Source organism: Catharus ustulatus, chromosome 4 (genome assembly GCF_009819885.2).
Source record: "Catharus ustulatus isolate bCatUst1 chromosome 4, bCatUst1.pri.v2, whole genome shotgun sequence".
Lineage (NCBI taxonomy): Eukaryota > Metazoa > Chordata > Aves > Passeriformes > Turdidae > Catharus > Catharus ustulatus.
This window is the reverse complement of record NC_046224.1, coordinates 75,196,050-75,216,240: the sequence shown is the minus strand read 5'-3', so window position 1 is coordinate 75,216,240 and position 20,191 is coordinate 75,196,050. Positions and strand designations below refer to the sequence as shown.

General features: G+C 41.0%; 1 protein-coding gene across 1 annotated transcript in view; it reads right to left on the bottom strand.

Annotated features, from left to right (window-relative positions):
* CACNA1C (calcium voltage-gated channel subunit alpha1 C) overlaps positions 1 to 20,191 on the bottom strand; it is a 384,464-nt gene that overhangs the window by 118,310 nt on the left and 245,963 nt on the right. The window contains 2 exon segments of the mRNA XM_033057464.2: positions 7,696 to 7,868; positions 14,014 to 14,117. Coding sequence (XP_032913355.1) covers positions 7,696 to 7,868; positions 14,014 to 14,117 — 277 coding nt within the window.

Genomic DNA, 20,191 nt, shown 5'->3' with positions numbered 1-20,191 from the left:
CCACAAGACTTTCTCAGTCAGAGAGGATATTATAGGAAGAGGTTTTGTCCCCAAGATGTAAACTACAGTGACCTGGAAGCTTATCTAATTCCTGTAACCTTTGATGCCTGCAAGGGAGCAAGAAGGAAAAAAAATGAGCCCGTGGGCAAAAATTACCACAGTTTTGGAGTTTGGTGTCCATGCTGGCACCCATTCTGCCATGCACAGTGGCACACAGGTTTGGTGCTCATCACAGTGACCCTCTTAGGATCAGCTCATTATCCCAGAGCTGTCACTGTTCCCCAGACCTCGCTCGAGGACCTGACTGATGAAGTCAGGCACATGCCTGAATTTAGCACACCTTCCCCAAGGGGGGGAATTTCCCCGGTTCCTAGAAACACTTTTCCCTCTTTACCAAATTATATCAGGCCTTTCTGGTGCTCAGTTGGAAGAAATTACTGCTGAATTATAGGTTGTTACATTGGCACAGCTTTGTCCTGAATACCAGCAGCTTCTTTTGCTCTCTGTTCAAACAAAGGAAGCATTATTTTCCCCATACTGTGCTTTGGCAGAAAATGCAGGCTTGAGCTAAACTGCTTTAACATCTTGTTTGGTTAGGAGGGATTTACTTACCCTAGCAGTAAGTTATCAGCAGAGAAGGAAGGGGAAGAAGGTTTTCAAATGGTTGCTTGCTCTTTGTTTTATGATCAAAGCCTTCTTTGAGACAGAAAGAAAGAAAAACTGGGAAGTTGCAAAATTCACAGGACAACGGACCTAAAAGCTGCTTTTGCTAAAGGCTGGGTCATTAAATTCTATTACTAACAAAAACCAGAAAACCAGACCTTTTGATTCACTCACATGGAGTGAACCATCCATACATTCAGGGGAAAAAGAAAACTGTATTTCTTCAAATGAATTAACACAATTACTGTGAATTGCCAGAGAGGGAAAATAGTTTAAAACCACCCTGATCAAACTTGGATTACTTGATGCAATCCAAGGTCAAAATTCGGCTTTTTCTGCTCTAGAGGTAGAAAAAATTGTGAGAGCCTGTACCACTGGCACTGTGGGGATGGGTGATCCTGAGAACTCCATTTAGCTTTCCTGAGTCTTTTTTTTTTTTTTCTTTTTTTAGATTGGAAAAAGGGGCCAGAACAAGATTTCACCCCTATCCAAATATCATCCTGCATATTTAAAGAATCAATATTGTAGCTGCAGCATTTTAAAGCATAATTTAAACCCCCAAGTTTAAAATTTTACTATGTTGAGACGATAAACTTTTTTCCCATGTATTTGCTCTTAGAAAGGGAGAAACACAAAAAAATCAAGGAAAAGGATCTGCTGCTTCCTTGTTTTTTCATTCACAATAAAAAAAAGATGGTGACATATGAAGAGAGTCAGGAAGAAAATCTACTCTTAGTTTTGATCTCATTCCAATAGGATAAAGTCAAATGTTGACATCAAAATTTTGTTGACCTTGATGGAAAGATGGAAGAAGAATTACCCTAAATAATCTTTTTTTTTTTTGGTTTCTTGAGCTGCAGAGAAAATGTACAATGAAAATGATGCTTGGAAATAGCAGCTTTACTTTCACCAACATCACTCAAGATCACTGCCATGTGTACTCTGCTGCCACAGCTACCTGCAGGGTCACTATAAAGACTCACAAGTTCTTTTTTTTTTTTTTTTTTTTTTTTCTTCTTTTCCTTTTTAGGATATCAGAGCTTACCTGGATCTGATCACACATTTATTTCACTATGGATCTGGAAGCCTCATGCTTGCAGTGACAGTGAGTTGAATTCATGCTAGATAAAAACTGCATTTTGGCCAGTGCAATAATGCACTGGGCAAACAGCACTCGGTGGACTACTCAGTGCTCTAAGGGGTTTCAGACCCCAGATCCCTCACAGCCTGCCTTTGGTGGATGCCAGTTACACAACAGTGAAGTCGTGTGAGCACTGAGAACCCTCTGTGCTCCAAGACCTCACACTGGGCAACTTTCTGAGTGCTGACATGAGCATGTTTTGTTATTGACCTTGGATGAAACCCACTGGGGCCCAAGTCCTTACCCAGGCAAAATCCCCAGAAATTTCAGTACAATTTTTGCCTAAGGACTGTAGGAGTGATTCAGCCTAATGTGAGAACTAATGTCCTAGAAGCTTTTTCTAGGCAGTATCCTAATTATAGACTCAAGCTCGACATCTGTAGCACAAACCCATGCTGCATTCTGCAACCTGAGCTTCTCTGTGAAGAAGCACACAACAAAAGCAAAGCTGACTTACCATTTACAAAGGCCTTTCATTAGGTGTCCTCAAACTCTGGTATTTAAATTAAGAGCAGCATATGAGCTTCAAAGGCTGACAAGGTGAGAAGATGCCACAGGGATTATTTTCTACTGGGCACAGCACAGAGCTGGGAGCTGCCATCACTCCTGTCCAAACAAACCAGGAACTGGAACCTCTGCACATTAATTAATACGTGGATGTTTTTCCCCTAGAAGAAACTGGGGGCACAGTGTACACCAAAAAAAGCACTTCTTTTGTCCCTCTGTCTCCAGGTGAAAGAGAACAGATCTACCCCAGCTACTAAATTTGTGAAGTACCCATCAGGTACCCTTGTGGAATGCCTACAAAGTGTTGGCACTGCAGCTAAGCTGTTCTTGGTTACCAGATGATTATTTTCCACATCAGTGGACAATGATAAAAGTAGAAGAGATTGTGCTTTCTGCCTCTTTAGATGAGGATTTGACAGATAATAAATCATTTTACAAGACTGGCATTGATTCCTTTGTATTTAAATATGGAAAGCAAATTGCAACCATGTTCTATTATGCCTTTCTCAAGCCACCAACTGGTATTGGAGGAATTAAACTGATAAACGTTTCATTTTCCAGCCAATTTTCTTCTGTTTAGATGATCTTAAATTCCATGCAAGCCCCCTGTGGGTTTTTTTAAATTGCTTTTTGACAATATCGGTACCTGCCTGTTGAGGGGTGGTTGTCCATGTCCTTCCATGTATATGTAAAATACATCAGGAGAGATTCTAAGGATGAAACTAGAATAACACAGGATTAACTAATTTTCTGTCAATAGACAAGTTCAGGTGTGCTCTGCTAAACAGAAATTTACTCAGAACAGCATCTTTTTGCTCTTACAGTAAGAAGAGAGAGGTTTTAAGGCAGTGGGGGTCAAGACTGGATGTAAAATAGATATCTTAAACATCCACTCTCTTAATTTCCCCTCTGCATCTTCCATGTTAATTCCCCAGCTGTGCACTTGCCCATTAAATTTCATTGCAGAAGATGGACCAAGGGTATTTTAGGCCACCCTGAAATTTTAGCTTGCAACCCAGTCTTTGAAAATCCTTCCTACCTTAGCCATTATCCCAGAGCACCATGGTACTTTATTTCAGGCTGGAAGTGATAAGCCACTTGCTTGTCAGCACACTAAACATGTGATTTGGAGGCCACTGAGCAGGCTGACATATGAAATTACTACATGTACAAATTGAAAAAAGTGTACAAATTGAAGCTGGTACTATTTTTTATTGTGGTATCATGATTAGATCTGTACATAAAGCTCTCTCTATCCAACAACTCCACATCACTAACTTTCCCAAAGGGTTGCACAGAATTTAGTGATAGCTTTGCTCAAGTCAGTGGCAGGTATTTTGTACATAACCTCACTGCAATCAGTCTTCTTGTAGTGCAGAAATTGACTGTGCAAAAAGAAATCAAGCCAACAGGAACTGGACAGCTCAATCCTAATGCCTGGACTTTTAGGGACAGGTGGTCATGCTTTTTTCCCTGTTACATAATACTACTATTGGAGGTCTTGGGAATAAAGCCCTGCTTGGGTTGAAACAACTAAGGCTTCTATTTCTAGAGTTCTAAAACTCTTCTCCTATTTAAACTACCATCTCTCCTCATTTATGGCCTGAGGTGCAGAAGCACAAAATGTTTCCATGAAAGACACAGATTTTCCAAAATCTGTAATGGCCTGAGAGGTACCAATTTCTTCTGGAATTTTGATTTTCCTGCTGAAAATTTCTTCCTTGTATCAAAACAATTCTTTTCCAGGGAAGACTTTCATAAACCTGTGGTTAAATGCAGTCTACTTCCTAGTTATGGTGATGTTCAAAAATAACAGTTTGAAAGAGTGACACAAAACCAAAATTTAGGTTGTCATTGATTCCTTAGAGGCAGTGAACTCAGATGTTAATGAACATTTCCAAAGGTCACTAAGGCACTACAAAAATTCTCTGAAGGTGAAAATTGAAGACTATTTTTAAACTGCTTAGTCTTTAAATACGTATTTTAAAACTTGCTTGTATGTCTGTACTTTTTGTCTTCAATTTTGCACTATTCCCACTTCAACAGTCAGAAGTCTTCATGTACAGACACACACCTCTCATTATTTAATGTACCATCTGAAATATTATATGGTTTTGATAGACAACATATTGATTTGTACTGGGTTTTTTTTCTGCTGTGCTACATGAAAACGTAATTATCTACAACCATCAGTTCCATTACAATAGGGCCTTGAAGAATGATCAGACTTTTAATTTTAGTAGGGTAAGCTATTGCAAATCGGTTCTTGAATTCACAATACTATGTTGGATATGACTTAAAAAGAAGAATTAATTGTCTTGGATCATGGAATGCCTTTACAAAGCTGTGGGCTTTTTTACTTTCAGGGGCTCTGTTGACATTAGTGAGGTAATACTGTCACTGCACAGGGCAGCACCAAATAGAGCTGAAATAGAAGGAAACAGAGGAAGGACAAAATCTGAGCACTCAGAAATATGAAATTACTTCTCCCTGCCCATTCATAGATTATTTGTGACCCCACTGTGGGAGTTTTGCCAATTAATTTCAATAGGAGGAGAATCTGGGTTGGATTGAGGTTTTTCTGCTTCTGCCCACAGCAACAGATGCATTGCAGACCACTCTCAGGAAGGGAAAACAAAAGTGCAAATTCCCAGTAACTGTGGCAACAGGAGGCACGGTTTCCTTTGCTATCATGCAATTTGGAATTCAGTAGCTGTTGTGTGACATGACGTGTTTCTGCCCTCTGCCAAATGAATGCTTTCCTCCCGTGCGGCAGGCGCGTCAGGGAAAGAGCGCAGCACAAAATCCATCCGCACAAACAGCCCCCAGCAGCCTCGCCTCATTTCCCACCTTACATCTGTCACAGTAGCACACCCGTGTTTGCAAACAACGTGCCAGAACTGCCTTAAACGGCGTACTGCTTCAAAAGACAGGGAATGACCTCAGCCTGCTCTCTGAATGCCTCCCAATCCGTGAGAGCCACAGGTGGGGATGAGCTCCCTCAGCAAAATGCCAACATTTCTGCTGTGGGGAGAAGTGCTGAAGATGCACAACTTGTCTACCTCCGGTGGTATTCATTTCCTTCTTCACCCTTTCCTTCACTAAGGTCCTCTCTGTCGTGCCCTTGGACCTGATAACTTCATTAAGGGCTGCAAAGCCCCAGTGAGGTTTGGGCAAGGCTTCAGAGCCTGGGGAAAGCAGCAGCACCCACAGAATGTGCCCAGTGATGCCCTAAGGACTGCCACAGGCACTCAAACCAAAGGGGATGCAAGCGAGTTTCTCTTCCCTTCCATTGTGTCCTCTGTTCCACAGGAGGCAGTGCCCATGCTGGCAAGAGGGCAGCACTCTCTACAAAGTTAAAAGACAGCAAAATCTGCCTCTGAAGCTGCCAAGGACAGAGAAGAGGCTGGAAACATATGTTTTCTGTGTTTGGGATGATTCAGTTTAGGTAGGCTACCTGGGTCAGAGCCCAGATGGTGTAAACTGCTGAATCTCACAACTTACATTAGCTGAGTCTCTTAATAAGTTTTTCTTATTTGAACTCCTGAACTATTCTGAGACTCTTTATTAAAAAACCCTCCAAGCCCCAAACAACCTCCAAGGGAAAGCCCTAGAAGCAATAACTGACTGATTTCTTTCAAGTATTGGTGTGAATCACTGTCAGAGGCCAGGCAGGAGCACTTGTCCTCTGAGCACCAGTGCAGCACCACTGATGCAAAGGCCACACCTGAGGATTTCTGAGCTGGCACAGCAGCTACAGGGGGTCTGAGCTGCCCCTGTGCACTTCAGTGACCTGTCACTTGACGTTCTCAGGGCTGATACCTCAAAAGCCAGCATTAATTAGTCACTGAACAAAGTGTGCTTGAAAAGGCAGTAGCAGCCAACCAGGGAGTTCAGGATGCTGTACCAGAAACTGAAAGTGAGGTGTATACCAAGTGCTTTGAAGAACTCTTGAACAAAAGAGGTGCATAGGAGGCAGCCGAGCTAAACACAGGAAAACAAGGAAGACATTGGTGATGTAATCTTGGACTGGGAGTAGGGGGGATTCAAATGTCTTGGGAGCACTCAAGCCAAAGGGATTCAGAGGGAATTTACAGCTGTGCCATCTGTCCTTTACTTATTTTCTAGATGGTTTCTGGAAGAGAAATAATACCATCTTTCTCCTGCAATTTAACCCTACTGGCGATCGACTGCTGGTACGATTGCTGTACCACTGAGCCCAGGAGATAACACACCAAAAATAAACCTCACCCTAAACAAAATGCCCTGCCCTGTCACCTACACACAGTACCTTTTCTGTGGCATTGTCTTCAGCTGAAACCACGGCTTCTTACTTTTTCTGACTCAGAGATGAGAGGACTAATTTTGATAAGTCATGTCTTACAAAACCCACTTTATCAAACTCACCAGTAAGAACCGAAAGTAAGCTGGACATGCATTACCTTTCAGTTCTTAGTATCACCACTCATAAAAGGATCTTGTTAGCTCAAATATGGATTGACCACACTCAACAGCACATGCAGTGAATTCTCATCTGGTTTATCCATGTATTGCATTCCCCAGAGCAGCAAATTTTGGCCATTATTAATAAATTCATTTCTGAATGGTGGCTAGGGTTACATTGTGAATGTAAACTATATGAGCTATGAAAACACCAGCACAAAAATCAAAATAACCTGATTTGGGAAAAGTCTGAGCAGGTCACCACAGTGACTCCTTCAAGTCCAGATACCTAAATAGTGTGGGTACAACCTGATATTAATGACACTTTTTTTTTTTTTCTGAAAGAACTTCACTGTTTTGGCAGCAATAGTGGTTACTAATATCCTACAGGACATGAAAATTTATTGAAAATCTTGCTGAAGAAAGAAAGGCACAATTTCCCTATGTCAAATCTTCCTGTTACTGGAATGTATGTTTGTCATGGGATCATCCCATAGATTTTGATTGTTTGGTAAGAAGGATGATATCTAGGGACATATTTCATGTCTTTTCCAAAATCAAAGAAAATGGACATTCCCATGATGAAAGCCAAAGGTAGAGCCACTGTCCATTGGCTGTGTAAAGGTTCCAAGTGTGACTTTACCAGCAAGTATGACCTTTTGTCCATTTGATATCTGGATCTAATGCCTGTATCACAGACTAAACACTGATCTGCAGAACATCAATTGTCATACGTGTTTTTCTGCTCCCCATGGTTTCCTACAAGCATTCAATTGGAATCATGTATAAGCACAGTGCATGTCTCAGGAAGAATTTGTTCTTCCTCAGAAGCCACCTCAGCACTACAGCAGATGGGCACAGGCTTTATTGCCTCAAGCACAGAGAGAGACAGAGAAGGAGAGAGAGAAAAACGAAGTGAGAGAAGAAAGAACAGTGCTTACTGTTTCGAGGCTTCTCCTCATCCATGCCTTCATCTTCATTTTCTGGATCAATATCTTCAGCTTGAGTTATCCAGTCCAAGTACCCCTTCAGATCCTCCTCTAGCTGTTGCTTTTCCCGGAGCTTCTGGAAATCGCCTCGAGCCTTAGCCTTTTCTCTTTCTTTGGAAAACTCCCTAGCAAGAGGGAGGGACACGGGTGGAAAGAAGGAAGAGATGGAAGAAAAACAATGGGTTAGTTTGATTTCCACAGGAAAGTCTCCTCAATGTGTGCAGCACACCCAGCTGTCCCTATTCTCCCAAGACAAACACATGGAGCATCCTTGCTGCACTCACACGAATAAAACAGCTGCAGTGTCCACATTTCTATCAAGACTTAGGAAAACATGTCACCCTTTTCAAAACTTTCCTTCTCAGCATTTTATTGACAATTCAAATAAAACACATATTTAACATTTATGTACAAGTTTATGTGCAACACCAGAATTTTCTAACGTTCTGCAGACACTTGATATCCTCCAACAGTTATTTACAAATGTCTATATGAATAATGGTTAACAATGAACTGTTTGACAATAATCTGACATCTGGAGAGTGAGATGGTGTCTCTAGTTTCTAGGTTTCAATCTCTGTTTAAGATTTTATATGCAATCACAACTGAATTGGGTTAAGTGTAATTAATGGTACTCACAATTCTGTACACGTTTAATTATGGACCATTTCACCCACAGTACTGGAAAATATAGTTAAATATTCAGACTTCAAAGTTTTACTGAAGACTTCCAGCATTTGAGTCAGTTATAGGACATGAAATATATCTTTCAAATCTCACATTGGGTAGACAAATATGGTAAATTATGGGTAGACAAAACTAATGGATTCTGCCAGAAAATGAACACGGTAAAACATTTGATGATATTTTTATGAAAGAACACTGTTAGGATTATAGACTTAAAACAGGGCATAAGACAAGAATTTCCTGCTGCTTAGTTATGATCCTAGGTTCCTGGCTTTGTCTTCTTTTTGGTTGCAGTGCTCTTTCTTCTCCTCTTCCAGAGACACCTATACAGCAATATCTTTTTTTTCAAGAAATGCTGACCTCCCTTATTTAGAGACTCAAGTGGTTCTAAACCAGGTTTTAATGCTTGTATTTTAAAAAGCAAGTTTAATGATTGTGAAAATTGCTGGACCAAGAGTACTCAAGCATTAAGTCTTATATCTGCTGAAGCAAATCACTGCACAATACACACACAGCAGATAACACAGGCCACTCTTTCTAGAAAAGGGAGGTAAAGCCATTCTTCCCTGTGCATTATCTGCTGCTGAAGACTGCCAGCAATGAATGGATTTAACAAAATGTTTCTCCACTTGGTATTTGTCTTAGGTTTGCTCCTGCAAAAACGAACAGGAGATCTACCACTGATTTTGGTGGCATAATATTAGGAAAATGAAAATCGTAGCCAAAATGTCAATTTTGTGAGTGGCATGTGACTGAGATGGAGGTGGGTTTCTAACAGTGGTGGTGAGGTACTTTCCTCCTGTCTGGCCCAAAAACTGCTGAAAGACTAATATGGACTTCACAGGTTTTGGGTCAGGTTTTCAGAATTATGAGCTGTGCATGAAACCAGCACTGCAGCTGGATGATCCCTTATTTCTAGCCAAAATATGTGACCATGTGTGCCAGTGCCATCTGCACCCCTGTCATGCTGCTGAGGTCTCCCAAAGGAGTCTGATAACAAAGGTGAAAGTGAGGAAGAGAACTACTAAAGTTAGTTCACAATCAGCTCTGGGTCCAAACTCAGCCTCAAGGCATGGAAAAAATGAAAAAAAATGAAATTTGCTTATACTGGGAGTGATATTTTACTATTTACAATGTAAAAGAAACAAATAACACCAACAATAATAATAATAAAAACTGTATGAAAATTGTTAGGGAAAAAATCCATCAAGGGTGGTTATATTTTCTGCTCCAGTAACACCTTTCCCCTGGGTCTGCAACAGTGCCTTATCCACATTAACAAATTAACTCTCAAAAAACAAATCACTGAATGAATCTATGTATTATGAAGCCTGATTGTTAAATCAAATTCCAATATTTCAACTTTTAGCTCGTAAAGTTTTACTTTAAAATCTAAAACAAATGGGTCCAATTTTGAAATGGGCTGAACCTAGAGTTTTCTAGCAAAATGCAAAATACTGTGATTGCCTCGTGTAAACCACCTGCAGTTCCATGTCTCTTCCCTTTGTACAACACATGATACTCCACCTCTCTAAAGAGGACAACTGGTCTAAATTATCTTAATTTCTACTCTCTACTAACAATAAACCATTGAGAACAGGTGGCTCAGGAAATTGCTACTGCAATTCAAACAACCTCCCACGTGGAATGGCAACAAAGCTTTTGATGGAAGTGCCATGTTGAGCCTATAGGTTGTCTTCTCAAAAAAGGCTGTGCTGCCATGGCAGGGTAAGGTCAACAAAGGCTTGCAGAACTAGCAAGAAATCTGTCTGTTCTCAGTGAACCCAAAACATTACTATAAGAGTGGGTGAATCTGATTGTTTGTACCACAATTCAGTTTGCTTCACTTCGGTTTGCTTCTTCCAGAACATTATAGAAATGTCTGCCATGGGAATACCAAACAGCAGAGTATTCCAGAGAGATGTTTCCTCTGTGTGAGGTTAGAGTGGGTCAAGGTAATAAACACCCAGCTCTGCATCATGCGCTGTTTCAGAAGAAAATTTCTCTTTCCCATCCCAATGGTGGAATTTAGGCTATTCCTGTTGCTATGATTTCTCACATTAAGAGGCGAGATGGGAAGTGAGCAAAACAGCAGAATTCCAGCAGCTCAAAACTCTTGCTTACTACTGAAAGTGGAGCACAGGGCTCCAGATCTCACCCACCCTGAGAAGTACACCAAGGAAAGGGAAGGGTTGGAAGAGGGGACTCAGAAAAACACCTGAAAGGTCACAAAAACTTCTCAAGAAATTGCTACAACCATAGCCAGCCTTCTGTTCAATCTGACCTCTTTCTTGTCAGTAAAAGCAAACTTGTCAGAAGCAGCAAACTGTTTTACAGGATCCTCTGCTCTCCTGCCCTCCATTTGCCTTAGGCATCTGCCTCTTTGGCCTGTGTGCTGGGATTTGGATCAAAATAAAAAGGAAATGTGCCTCTGCATTCTTAGGTGTGCACGTCTGAAGGTTGAACCTCCACTGCCTTATTTTTCCCCCTCATTAATTGACTGAAACACATAGATGTGAACATCTCTTATCTCAAGCAACTTCTAATCATTGCTCAGAGCAATAATGTGGAATTGTTTTGCCTGGGCTTGGGGAGGTCTACTGTGTGATCTGCTGACTGGATATTCCTTTGGAGTACATGAATTTTATATTGTGCTCAGCCAAGGCAGGAAGAGATTACAGCTCTACATATAAATACTCTGACATGCTATTTAGCCTAGTATGTGATTAGTAAAGTCACCAGGACCATGAATGGATGACATACCTGAGGAAAAACAAATTACAAAAGAGCTCTTTCAGCAGAGCAGATTTCAGCATTTCATTTTGCAGGTGCAATCAAGGTGTCTTTGTGAGTACAATTAATTACACTTATGTATTCAGAAGTGATTAAACCTCCCCCCAAGCTAATCTGTCATTTCTGAAGTCTACCTACACAACATGCCTGCTGCAGCTCCTGAAATAGATAAATTGAAAAAAAAAATCAGAGATGCCCAGAATGGATATTCAAAGATAACCAGGAATGCTGCTTTGTATCTAGAACAGACAGGTGGATCACCAACATAGATCAGACTAATAGCAAGTCTCCAAGAAAAGCAAAGCTGAATCTGCAAAGTGAAGACACTTTCTAACTCAGCAGAATTTAGAACTGCTTTAGAAAGTTAATTGTTTAAAAACTGCTTATTGACATCAAAGAAAATTTGGAACATTTCTCCCATCATTTCTGTGTTTTTTTCATGGGTGCAAATTCTTGAATTTCTTTTCTCCATTTGGGGACATTTTTGCAGAAACAGTGCAGCTGTCATAACACCGTGGAGACAGCCAGAAAGAGTGACTCACAGTTAAACAAGGTGAGCTCCATCTTTCATTTCAGTTCCCTCTGCAGACTGTTTCCATCTCCTACCACTGACTCTGGTGGTCTAGCTGCAGTGTGGCAGGAAATGGAAAATTTAAACTCAAAACACTTTCTTGAGTTGAAAATGAAAGAGAGGGAATTAAATTGCTAATTATGCACAGGCACGAACCCAAGTGCAGGTAAATTGAGTCAGCAGCACTTCAATACTCTGCACTCCTCATGGCTTGGCTCACAGGCACTTTTTATCCAATCACATACCCATATAATCCTGAACAGTATTTCTATATTGTCCTCTCCCTGCCAGCTGATCATCATCCCCCACTAGTGCTGACATCCTTACCTGCTGGGCAGAGCTTCTACCTGGAGGAACGAGCAATGTGTGCTCCAAAATCCCACCAGAGCATCACTCTCCAGATGCACAAACACAGACTGCTGCCCAACACTTCATTAATGGGGATTTTCTCCACACTTCCATTACTGCATGGAAACCCTTCTCCTTGCAGCAGCTGTCACAGTGGCTTGTCTCCTTCAGTGGAGCCATGAAGACAGAAATAATGCCTCCTGCAGACCTTCTGTTACCTCTTTGCCAGATGGCCAAAGGTGGATTTTTTCCCTGGTCCCACTGCTGCCCTTCCTATCCTGTCGCCCCAACTACTGAGGACATCATTTCCATTGAGACATCAAGTCCCCTCTCCTGCTTAGAGATCATTTTCCCTCTCTTGTGACCAAAAGACAAGAAAGCACTTCAGGGCTGCTGACTTGGGCATCAGGTACAAACTCATTAAGAGCTCATCAAACGAGGCAGGATGGCAGAAACAAAAAGAGGATGCAGAAAAGTCCTCATCCCATATTTATCCATGTACACAGAATGTCTGTAGCCCCCAGTCATGCCCAAAAATGGAACTAGAGGCCTAATCCTAGATGATTTTTTTTTTTTAAATCTTGCAAGGAATGTTTGCTGGCTTGATTCCTTTAATGATGTGGCTCCCCACGGGCAGTAAAGTTTTTAACTACTGGGGACAATATCAATGTATTTTAATCAAAGCTGCTAAAATGATGCTTTGCAGCAAGGGTTATACAGCATAACTGAAATACAGCTAAATGTCTGAATGTCTTAAAAATGCTTAAACACTAAAAGGACTTCTCTCCTCTGTTCATCCTTGGAAAAGGTCAGAGGGAAATGATCTTTTCTCCCAGCATCATGCCAGGTTTGTAACCTGCACAGTAGAGAAGATGGGCTTACTGAAGAAGGAATGTGCCCAAGGCTCTCTCCAGGGAAAATAGCCTGGTAGGCTGTGCTTTAGAAATCCTAAACAAGGTGAACATTTCTCCTGTGAGAAGACATAATTTGGCAGGAATCTCATCCCACAGATGTGAAGGGATTTGTCTCATGCTCTCATTCCTCCTTCAGCCCTACTGACTCTTCCAGATATTTTACTATAATCCTCTTCTACACACGGATTGCTTTGCCCACAGGAGAGCACAGCACTGTCCTCTTCCCACAGAGCACAGGTAGAGGAATGTGCTGCAGACAGAAAATTGTCTTGTATTCCTTTGATTTAGTCAAAAGGTTCCTTCTGTGGTGCTAGGAATGCCGTGTTTGCTGCTGGCACAGCCTAGGCCTTCTCTCGAGATTGCTGAGATCCACCCGCCACTGACCGTTGTTTTGGCAACAAGAGAGTAGGAATAGAAATACAGATTTTTAAAAAATAAACAATAATAAAACATTTTCCTGGTACTGCTTACCCGCTAAGTACACCGAGAACCAAGTTAAGTACAAAAAATGACCCTATGATGATTAGTGTAACAAAATAGATCCAGGGCCAGTCCCTTCCTATGGCATCATTGACCTGGAAGAGTGGAATGATAATTAGTGAGACAAGCTCAGATTCTGAGCACTGCAAGGCTCCAGCCAAAGAGATCCCAAGTCACCAGCAGTAAGATTCTTCAATAGCCAGTTTTCTGGAAATTCGTCAATGGCCAGTTTTATGACAGGTTGACATAAATAATTTTGAAGGCCCTGAGGTTGAATTTCTCAACGCCGTTTTTGTTACCTGTATTGTTATTTGCAATATTTGAACATTTTGCCAAAGTATTTCAGAGCTGATGTGAAGCTTCCTTGGATTCAGATTTTTTAATCCTTCTGAAAGTATCCTGGTGACAGGGAAGAACCCTTATTATGGAGTCTTGCCCTGTAGCATTGGAAAAAGGACACCAAAACTGTCAGCTTACCCGCTCAACACACCAAGAACCAGATTTAGAACGAAAAAGGATCCAAAGATGACCAGACTGACAAAATACACCCATGGTAACTCATAGCCCATAGCGTCCTGCATCTGGAAAGACGAAGGAAAGTTAGAAGACAGAGAGGGAAAGCAGAAATGATTAGGCAAAGGAACAGATGGAAAGGTTTGTAAACAGAGCCTGTGGTTGGTTTACACATAATCACACCAAGTTTTTCTGTGTATTCTTTCTGGTGTGACCACTCCTTGCAGTGTTTTTTGCATCTATTTCCTCACAGTCAGTGACTAGCACAGCCTAAGACATAACAATGTGCCCCACTGGCACTTCCTTGGATGCTCAAAACTGTGGGCTTACTTTTTGGAATTTACTTACAATACCACAATGGGTCCACCCCATGAATCCCAAACTTGGCTGCTTACACGTATGATCCTCTGCTGCCAGGGAGACTTATCTTAGCACCAGAATCTGTATTATATAGTGTCCAGTTCTAGTTCTAGCCCATAATAAGATCCTGTAAACATTTTAAAAAACATCTAGTACATAAACACTATTTTACTTGAATTCTCCTTCAAAGTTCAAAATTTTGGAAAGTTGCTGGATACTTTAATAGACTCTCACTTTGATAATGGTATAAAAAATAACAGAGTTCCCTCTTTACTCTTCATAAACACTTATCCCGGGATCCAGACGTACCATCATTAAAGGAACAGATGGTGGTTAACATTTTCAGGAGCACTAAATTGATTTATGAACATAAATTGCAGACTTTAAAGTATCTAAAGGCATAAAGCAATCTACATTCCTTTGTTTTCCACTCTTTTGAAAATGTTGTCTTCTCTTTCCAGGAAAATACTCTTTCCTTCGCAACCTAAACATTTGTTGGAATCACGGAAAAAAAACCCTTGCATGCACGGGCAATTAGACACACTTCAGGGGAGGCAATTTCACTTGAGATTCATAACAACTCAGGAAAGGAATTTCAGACCTTCAGTAAGACAAGGCAGGAGAATAACACTAATATAATCAGTTCATTGTGGATGGAAGTCCATTATCCATTTTTATTCCAAAGCAGAGTCACTGAAGTTCTTGTCTGGCAGTAGTCCACAGTCAATGGACCAACCCAGAACTCCATCTCAGGGCTCCTTCAGCTGTGACTGAACTGAAGTAGACTCATTAAAAAAATAAGCTCAAAATCTGCCTCTGTGAAAACAGTTCATCAGCTCCTTCCTCACAGATAAATACATTTGGTGGGCAGAAGAGTACCTGAGCTGCTAACATTCCCTAAGCATAATAAACTTCTTCTCTCTATACAGTTTAGCAGAATTTTTCAGTTAGTTTATAAATCATACTAATCATTCCTTATACTTGCAAGCCACATTTCATCCCATGTGACCAAAAAGTGACCCTGGTGTCTACTGCACATCAGGGCTTTAATGAGAACAAAGTATCATCAAGTACAAGGATGGAAGCAAAAATTCACCTGAGAGCCCAGCTGGGAAACCAGGAAGGCAAAATGTAAATGCTCAAGTTGGATTTCAGGAAAGAAATGAGATTTAACACCCCCTCTCTCCTACAAAGAACACCAATATCTACATAAAGAAATCTGCACAATGAGTATGGATGACTTTAAAAACTACCATGAGAGTTTACCACTGTGGGCACAATGAGGAATTGACACCTCTCTAATTATGATGGATAAAAATTATGATAAAAAAGCCCTGGCTACATGGTATTTATCTCTCATCAGTTTGGGATTTTTTTTTGTCAGCTAGGAAAGTAGAACTTCTCAAAGCTGTGGTACAAGACAATCCTAAAGATGAAATGCAGGGGTGGCAGGTACAGAGGTCAGGTGCCTGTCAGGAGAGGGAAAAACCTTCCCTGGCATGAAGAAATTTCCAGATGGCAAGAAGCTTCCAACATGTCCTGAATATAGTGTACCCTGTTATTCCCAATGCCTGCACAAATGCATAACAATTGTAGCAGCTAGCATCAGCACAAACTGGTCCTGTAAAACAGACCTGCATTCTGCTACAGCACAGCACTTGGGACTTCTCCGAGTGAAAATTCCAGAGGTCAGCTTTTCATCTCCTTTCTATTGCACAGCTATATCCTCAACAGAGAAGCTGAGGGGCAGGGGCAGCAGGAGCTTCTCAAGCAGGGACAAGCTGTCAGTATTTGGCAGACAGTTGAGTCTGGCTCTGTTGTTGGACTTCCCATGCTTGGTGCTCTCGTGTCATTTCTCTTCAGTGGCAGGTGAGATTATTTCATTATTATGAGGTGAGATTATTCCCATGGGACTGACCCACAGATGACAGGAATGTATGTTATATGGTCACAGAGTGTTAGGTGTTTGCTGAATGATGTTAAAACCTCCCTGTAATAAGGAAACAGCACACTACCGCTTGCTCCTGAAAAACAACTGCAGGAGAAATGTGGAGAAATAGGGTGTTTGGTGAACGTTGGGGGAAAAAAGAATAGAAATAGACTTACTGAAAACAATGACAGCAAGGCCAAGAGTGCTGCCATTTGCACCCTACTGAGTGCAGGAAATGAAGGCTGCAAAATCTATTTTGTACTGCTGTCCCCAGAGAACAGGAACTGGCTCACTTGTAGGTTACCTGCCTGAGATGGACAAGTCCTGCTACACAGCTCAGTTTTCTGGTGCCTGCATGCAACACTTCTCCCTGACAAGACTACTAACCCTAGGAATCCCAACAGAAAAGGCAGATCATCTAAAGTCACAGTCCTCCACAAAGACTCTCATATCAACCAGTGCAGGTCTGAATTTCAACTTTCAGTGCAGGTGACTGCAACCTGATGCCACTGTAAGCATGCATGGAACAATTGTTACATCAGCTGGAAGCACAGGATCAGTGGGAATGTGCAGATTGTCATTTATGGGAACAATTCTGCTTCCTGAGTCCAACTGCCCGACCTTTCACAGCTCACATCTCAACACTTACATGCCACTGTTCTCAACAGCGAGGAAGCTGGCACATCTCAGAGCATTCATGCATCATCTCTCAGAGATTTTGAAGAAAGGATTCCTTCTCATTATTATTTCCTACATACCCTGTCTGGCACTCTGGGGACATCATTTGGCTCATTATGCTTCAGCTTTCCAATCTGCAGAGTGGGATACTGCCTTGCCTCACTGGGTACTGTCGAAGAAACCACTCAGTTTCATGACAAAAAGAGGTCATTTCAGCAAATACGAGCTCTGTTGGAAGAGCTCTATCCTTGCCAAGCATCCTTAATTGCTATCATGCCCACAGCATTTCAGCAAAGGCTTTTCTCTCAATGGTTCAGGTTATCACCTAGAAATAACACCAGGGTTTTTAACTCTGGATTCTGCTGATCTCAGTTACTAACAGCAGTTTCAGTAGGGGCCAAGGAATAAAAGTCTTTCTTAATAGACCTTGGTGCTTTTGTCTTGTGATTCTTCAGAATACACAGGTGAAGCCACATTGGGAAGGCCACAGGAGACATTCATGCTTCAGTTGTTTATCTTTTTTTTCCCCTTTCTTTCCCAGGCATAGTAGTCTGGCACATTTGCAGGAGTCTCATTGCTCACACAGGCACCACAGCTCACAGACAGTGTCAGAGGCAGAACACCTGTTACCATGCTGGTGAGCATCACCAAGCACACACTGGGAGGGGCTGGCACAATTCACATTCTGCTGACTTTACAATTCGCCCTGACAGTCTGTGGTGAATGTCTTCAAAAAACACCAGGGGGTCACAGGAAAAGCTGAATCCAGAAAAGGGCAGCTGTCACCGGAAAGCAGCAAGCTGAAGAAAAAATTGCAATCTCCCTTGCTTGGTGCACAGTGCTGGAGAGCTGAAGCTTAATGGAAAGAAAGTTAGGGCACTTGGGCTAGGCTTCTGTTCCTTGAATAAATTGTTAATTGATTTCTAGTGACTATGGAATGTTGTGATAACATTTTTTTAAAATGCTAGTACTAAAAGTATTCTAGAATGAAGTGTAGTATTCTATAAGGAAGTGTATAACCTTTCACAGAGTAACGTTCATTGAGAGGAGTAGAATATTTAATAAAATTAAAGGGCAAGAAATTTGGCAATTTTGCATAGAAATGCTATTTTCTGTAACCTATCTGTGGAATTTACTGCCTCAGAAAACAACCTAGCCAAAACAGCAGCAAGATCTCTAGCTGAAATCAAGTCTTTCTTGTGACAATCTAAAATTGGAGAGTGTTGGGAGCAGCAAACAGCAGTAGAAATAAGAGAGAACACTTAACTGTCATTAAATATTTCCTCCAGCTTGAAGCCTTTGTTTTGAAAATCATCTTTTTCAGGAACAGTACTTAAGCACCTGTTTGAGATGTGCAGAAGTCATTTCCTCAGCTGAGATCAAAGATCTCATGAAAGGCAGAGGCAGGCAGAGCTCAGGGGATACATAAATGGCCATGCAGGAATTGATGAGAGATTGGGGTATTTATCATTGATCAATACAGTTTTGTTGAAAACATAAATTTTCCTTTTCCACCTCCTCTTTCCTTCTCTTCCCATGAATGTTTGGGTGAATGCATTTCATTCACATATAACCTCATCGAACTAAAATTTGAAACTCTGCTTTTTTAAAATTTTTAATAGGATGATGCACTGTTTTGCACCATGAGGGAAAAATGTTCTCTGCTATAGTTTTCAGTCAGAACTTGGGTACAACTCCAATTACAATAAACAAAGGATGGAGCTTTATTCTTCACAGCTTCAGCTGAGTTGACAACATTGAAAAAAAATATCCATCTCATAGACAGGAGGTAAATGCCACATCTCAGACTAGGGTTGTGTGACCTAGGCAGTAGAATATTCCTACTCTTACACTATTTTCTTGGGCTTCCATTGTGTCCTCACACTGGTTTCATGCCTTTGTTTCTGAAACTTCACTGCATTTGAACTTTGCACTCATACAGTCAGGGAACAAAAAAGATGTCCTAAATCCATGAGACCCTTCAGAAATAATTAAGGTAGGGTGAATTTCCTACTAAGTGTCTGTATACATCTGTTCAGTGAAGAAGCAAAACTTTGAAAGATCTACCTTTTCTCATGCAAGATATATTGCATCAGCAGAAACAGATAAAGAACAAAATATTCATCCCAAGTGAGAAAAATGATATAGCTGGCAGCTCCTAAGAACATCCAACTAACAGCTGTAACTGGTGACAACAGAATTTTTGATGCTGCTCTGCAAACAAGCAAACAAAAAAAAATTCTCAACAAAACAATATTGTCTGGTTAGATTCTCAACTGCTGAGCAGCTTTGGGCTTAAAAACCCTTGGCTTTGCAGTATTTGAGTCTTTACACCTGGAAAGTCTGGGTATTTATCAGCACATGTGTGACAAGAGGGTTTGACTCCTGTCTTTCTCTCAGCTTCTGCTTAGAAATCTGAGACATCTGGGAATTGTCTCCTTTGGTCATGCTCTAACCTTGTAGGTGGGTAATAGGACTGTGACAATTGAGACTGTGACACAAATAAATCAACCCCTAAATAATCAGGAATTTAGTGTTGTTAGCTCTGGTAACGGATCCTGTGCAAAATATTTTATATCTGATCTCTAAACTGTACACTGCTTATGTTATACTGGAGCTTTTTAATGTAATACTTGCAATAATTACATTAACTAAGCAATTTTAAATGTATTGTAAACCTCCCTGCTTTTAACAAGGAAATTGCTGTTATTATTCACAATTTCCAACTTCACAAAACTGTAAAGGCTTAAAAGAAGCCCCAGAAAGAAGAAAGAATGATGTGACACAGAACTAAAGGTTGAGTTACAAGGGACACAGCACTAAAATTGCCTTTCTGTATTACAGGCTCAATAAGCACTTTTTCCAACCTGTGGGGCAAACAATGAGATGGTTTCTTTAGCACAAAGAAATTCTGCATCTCCTGAATCTGCTGGTTTGTTTGGAGCCTGAATGGTGTGGAAAAAAGCGTACTTTTACTTGATAAATTCCTGGTTGCTCTCCACATGCACTTCAAGTCAGTCTAGAAAAAAACATACATTCTTCTGGCTTCACCATTCAGAAAAGGAGCAAGGAAAGGATCATATTCCCTATTACCCATACCCTATTACACATATCCTAAAAAGTGGATTTAGCGCATTATTACACTAAGGATGCAGATTCCATCTTGCAGATCCT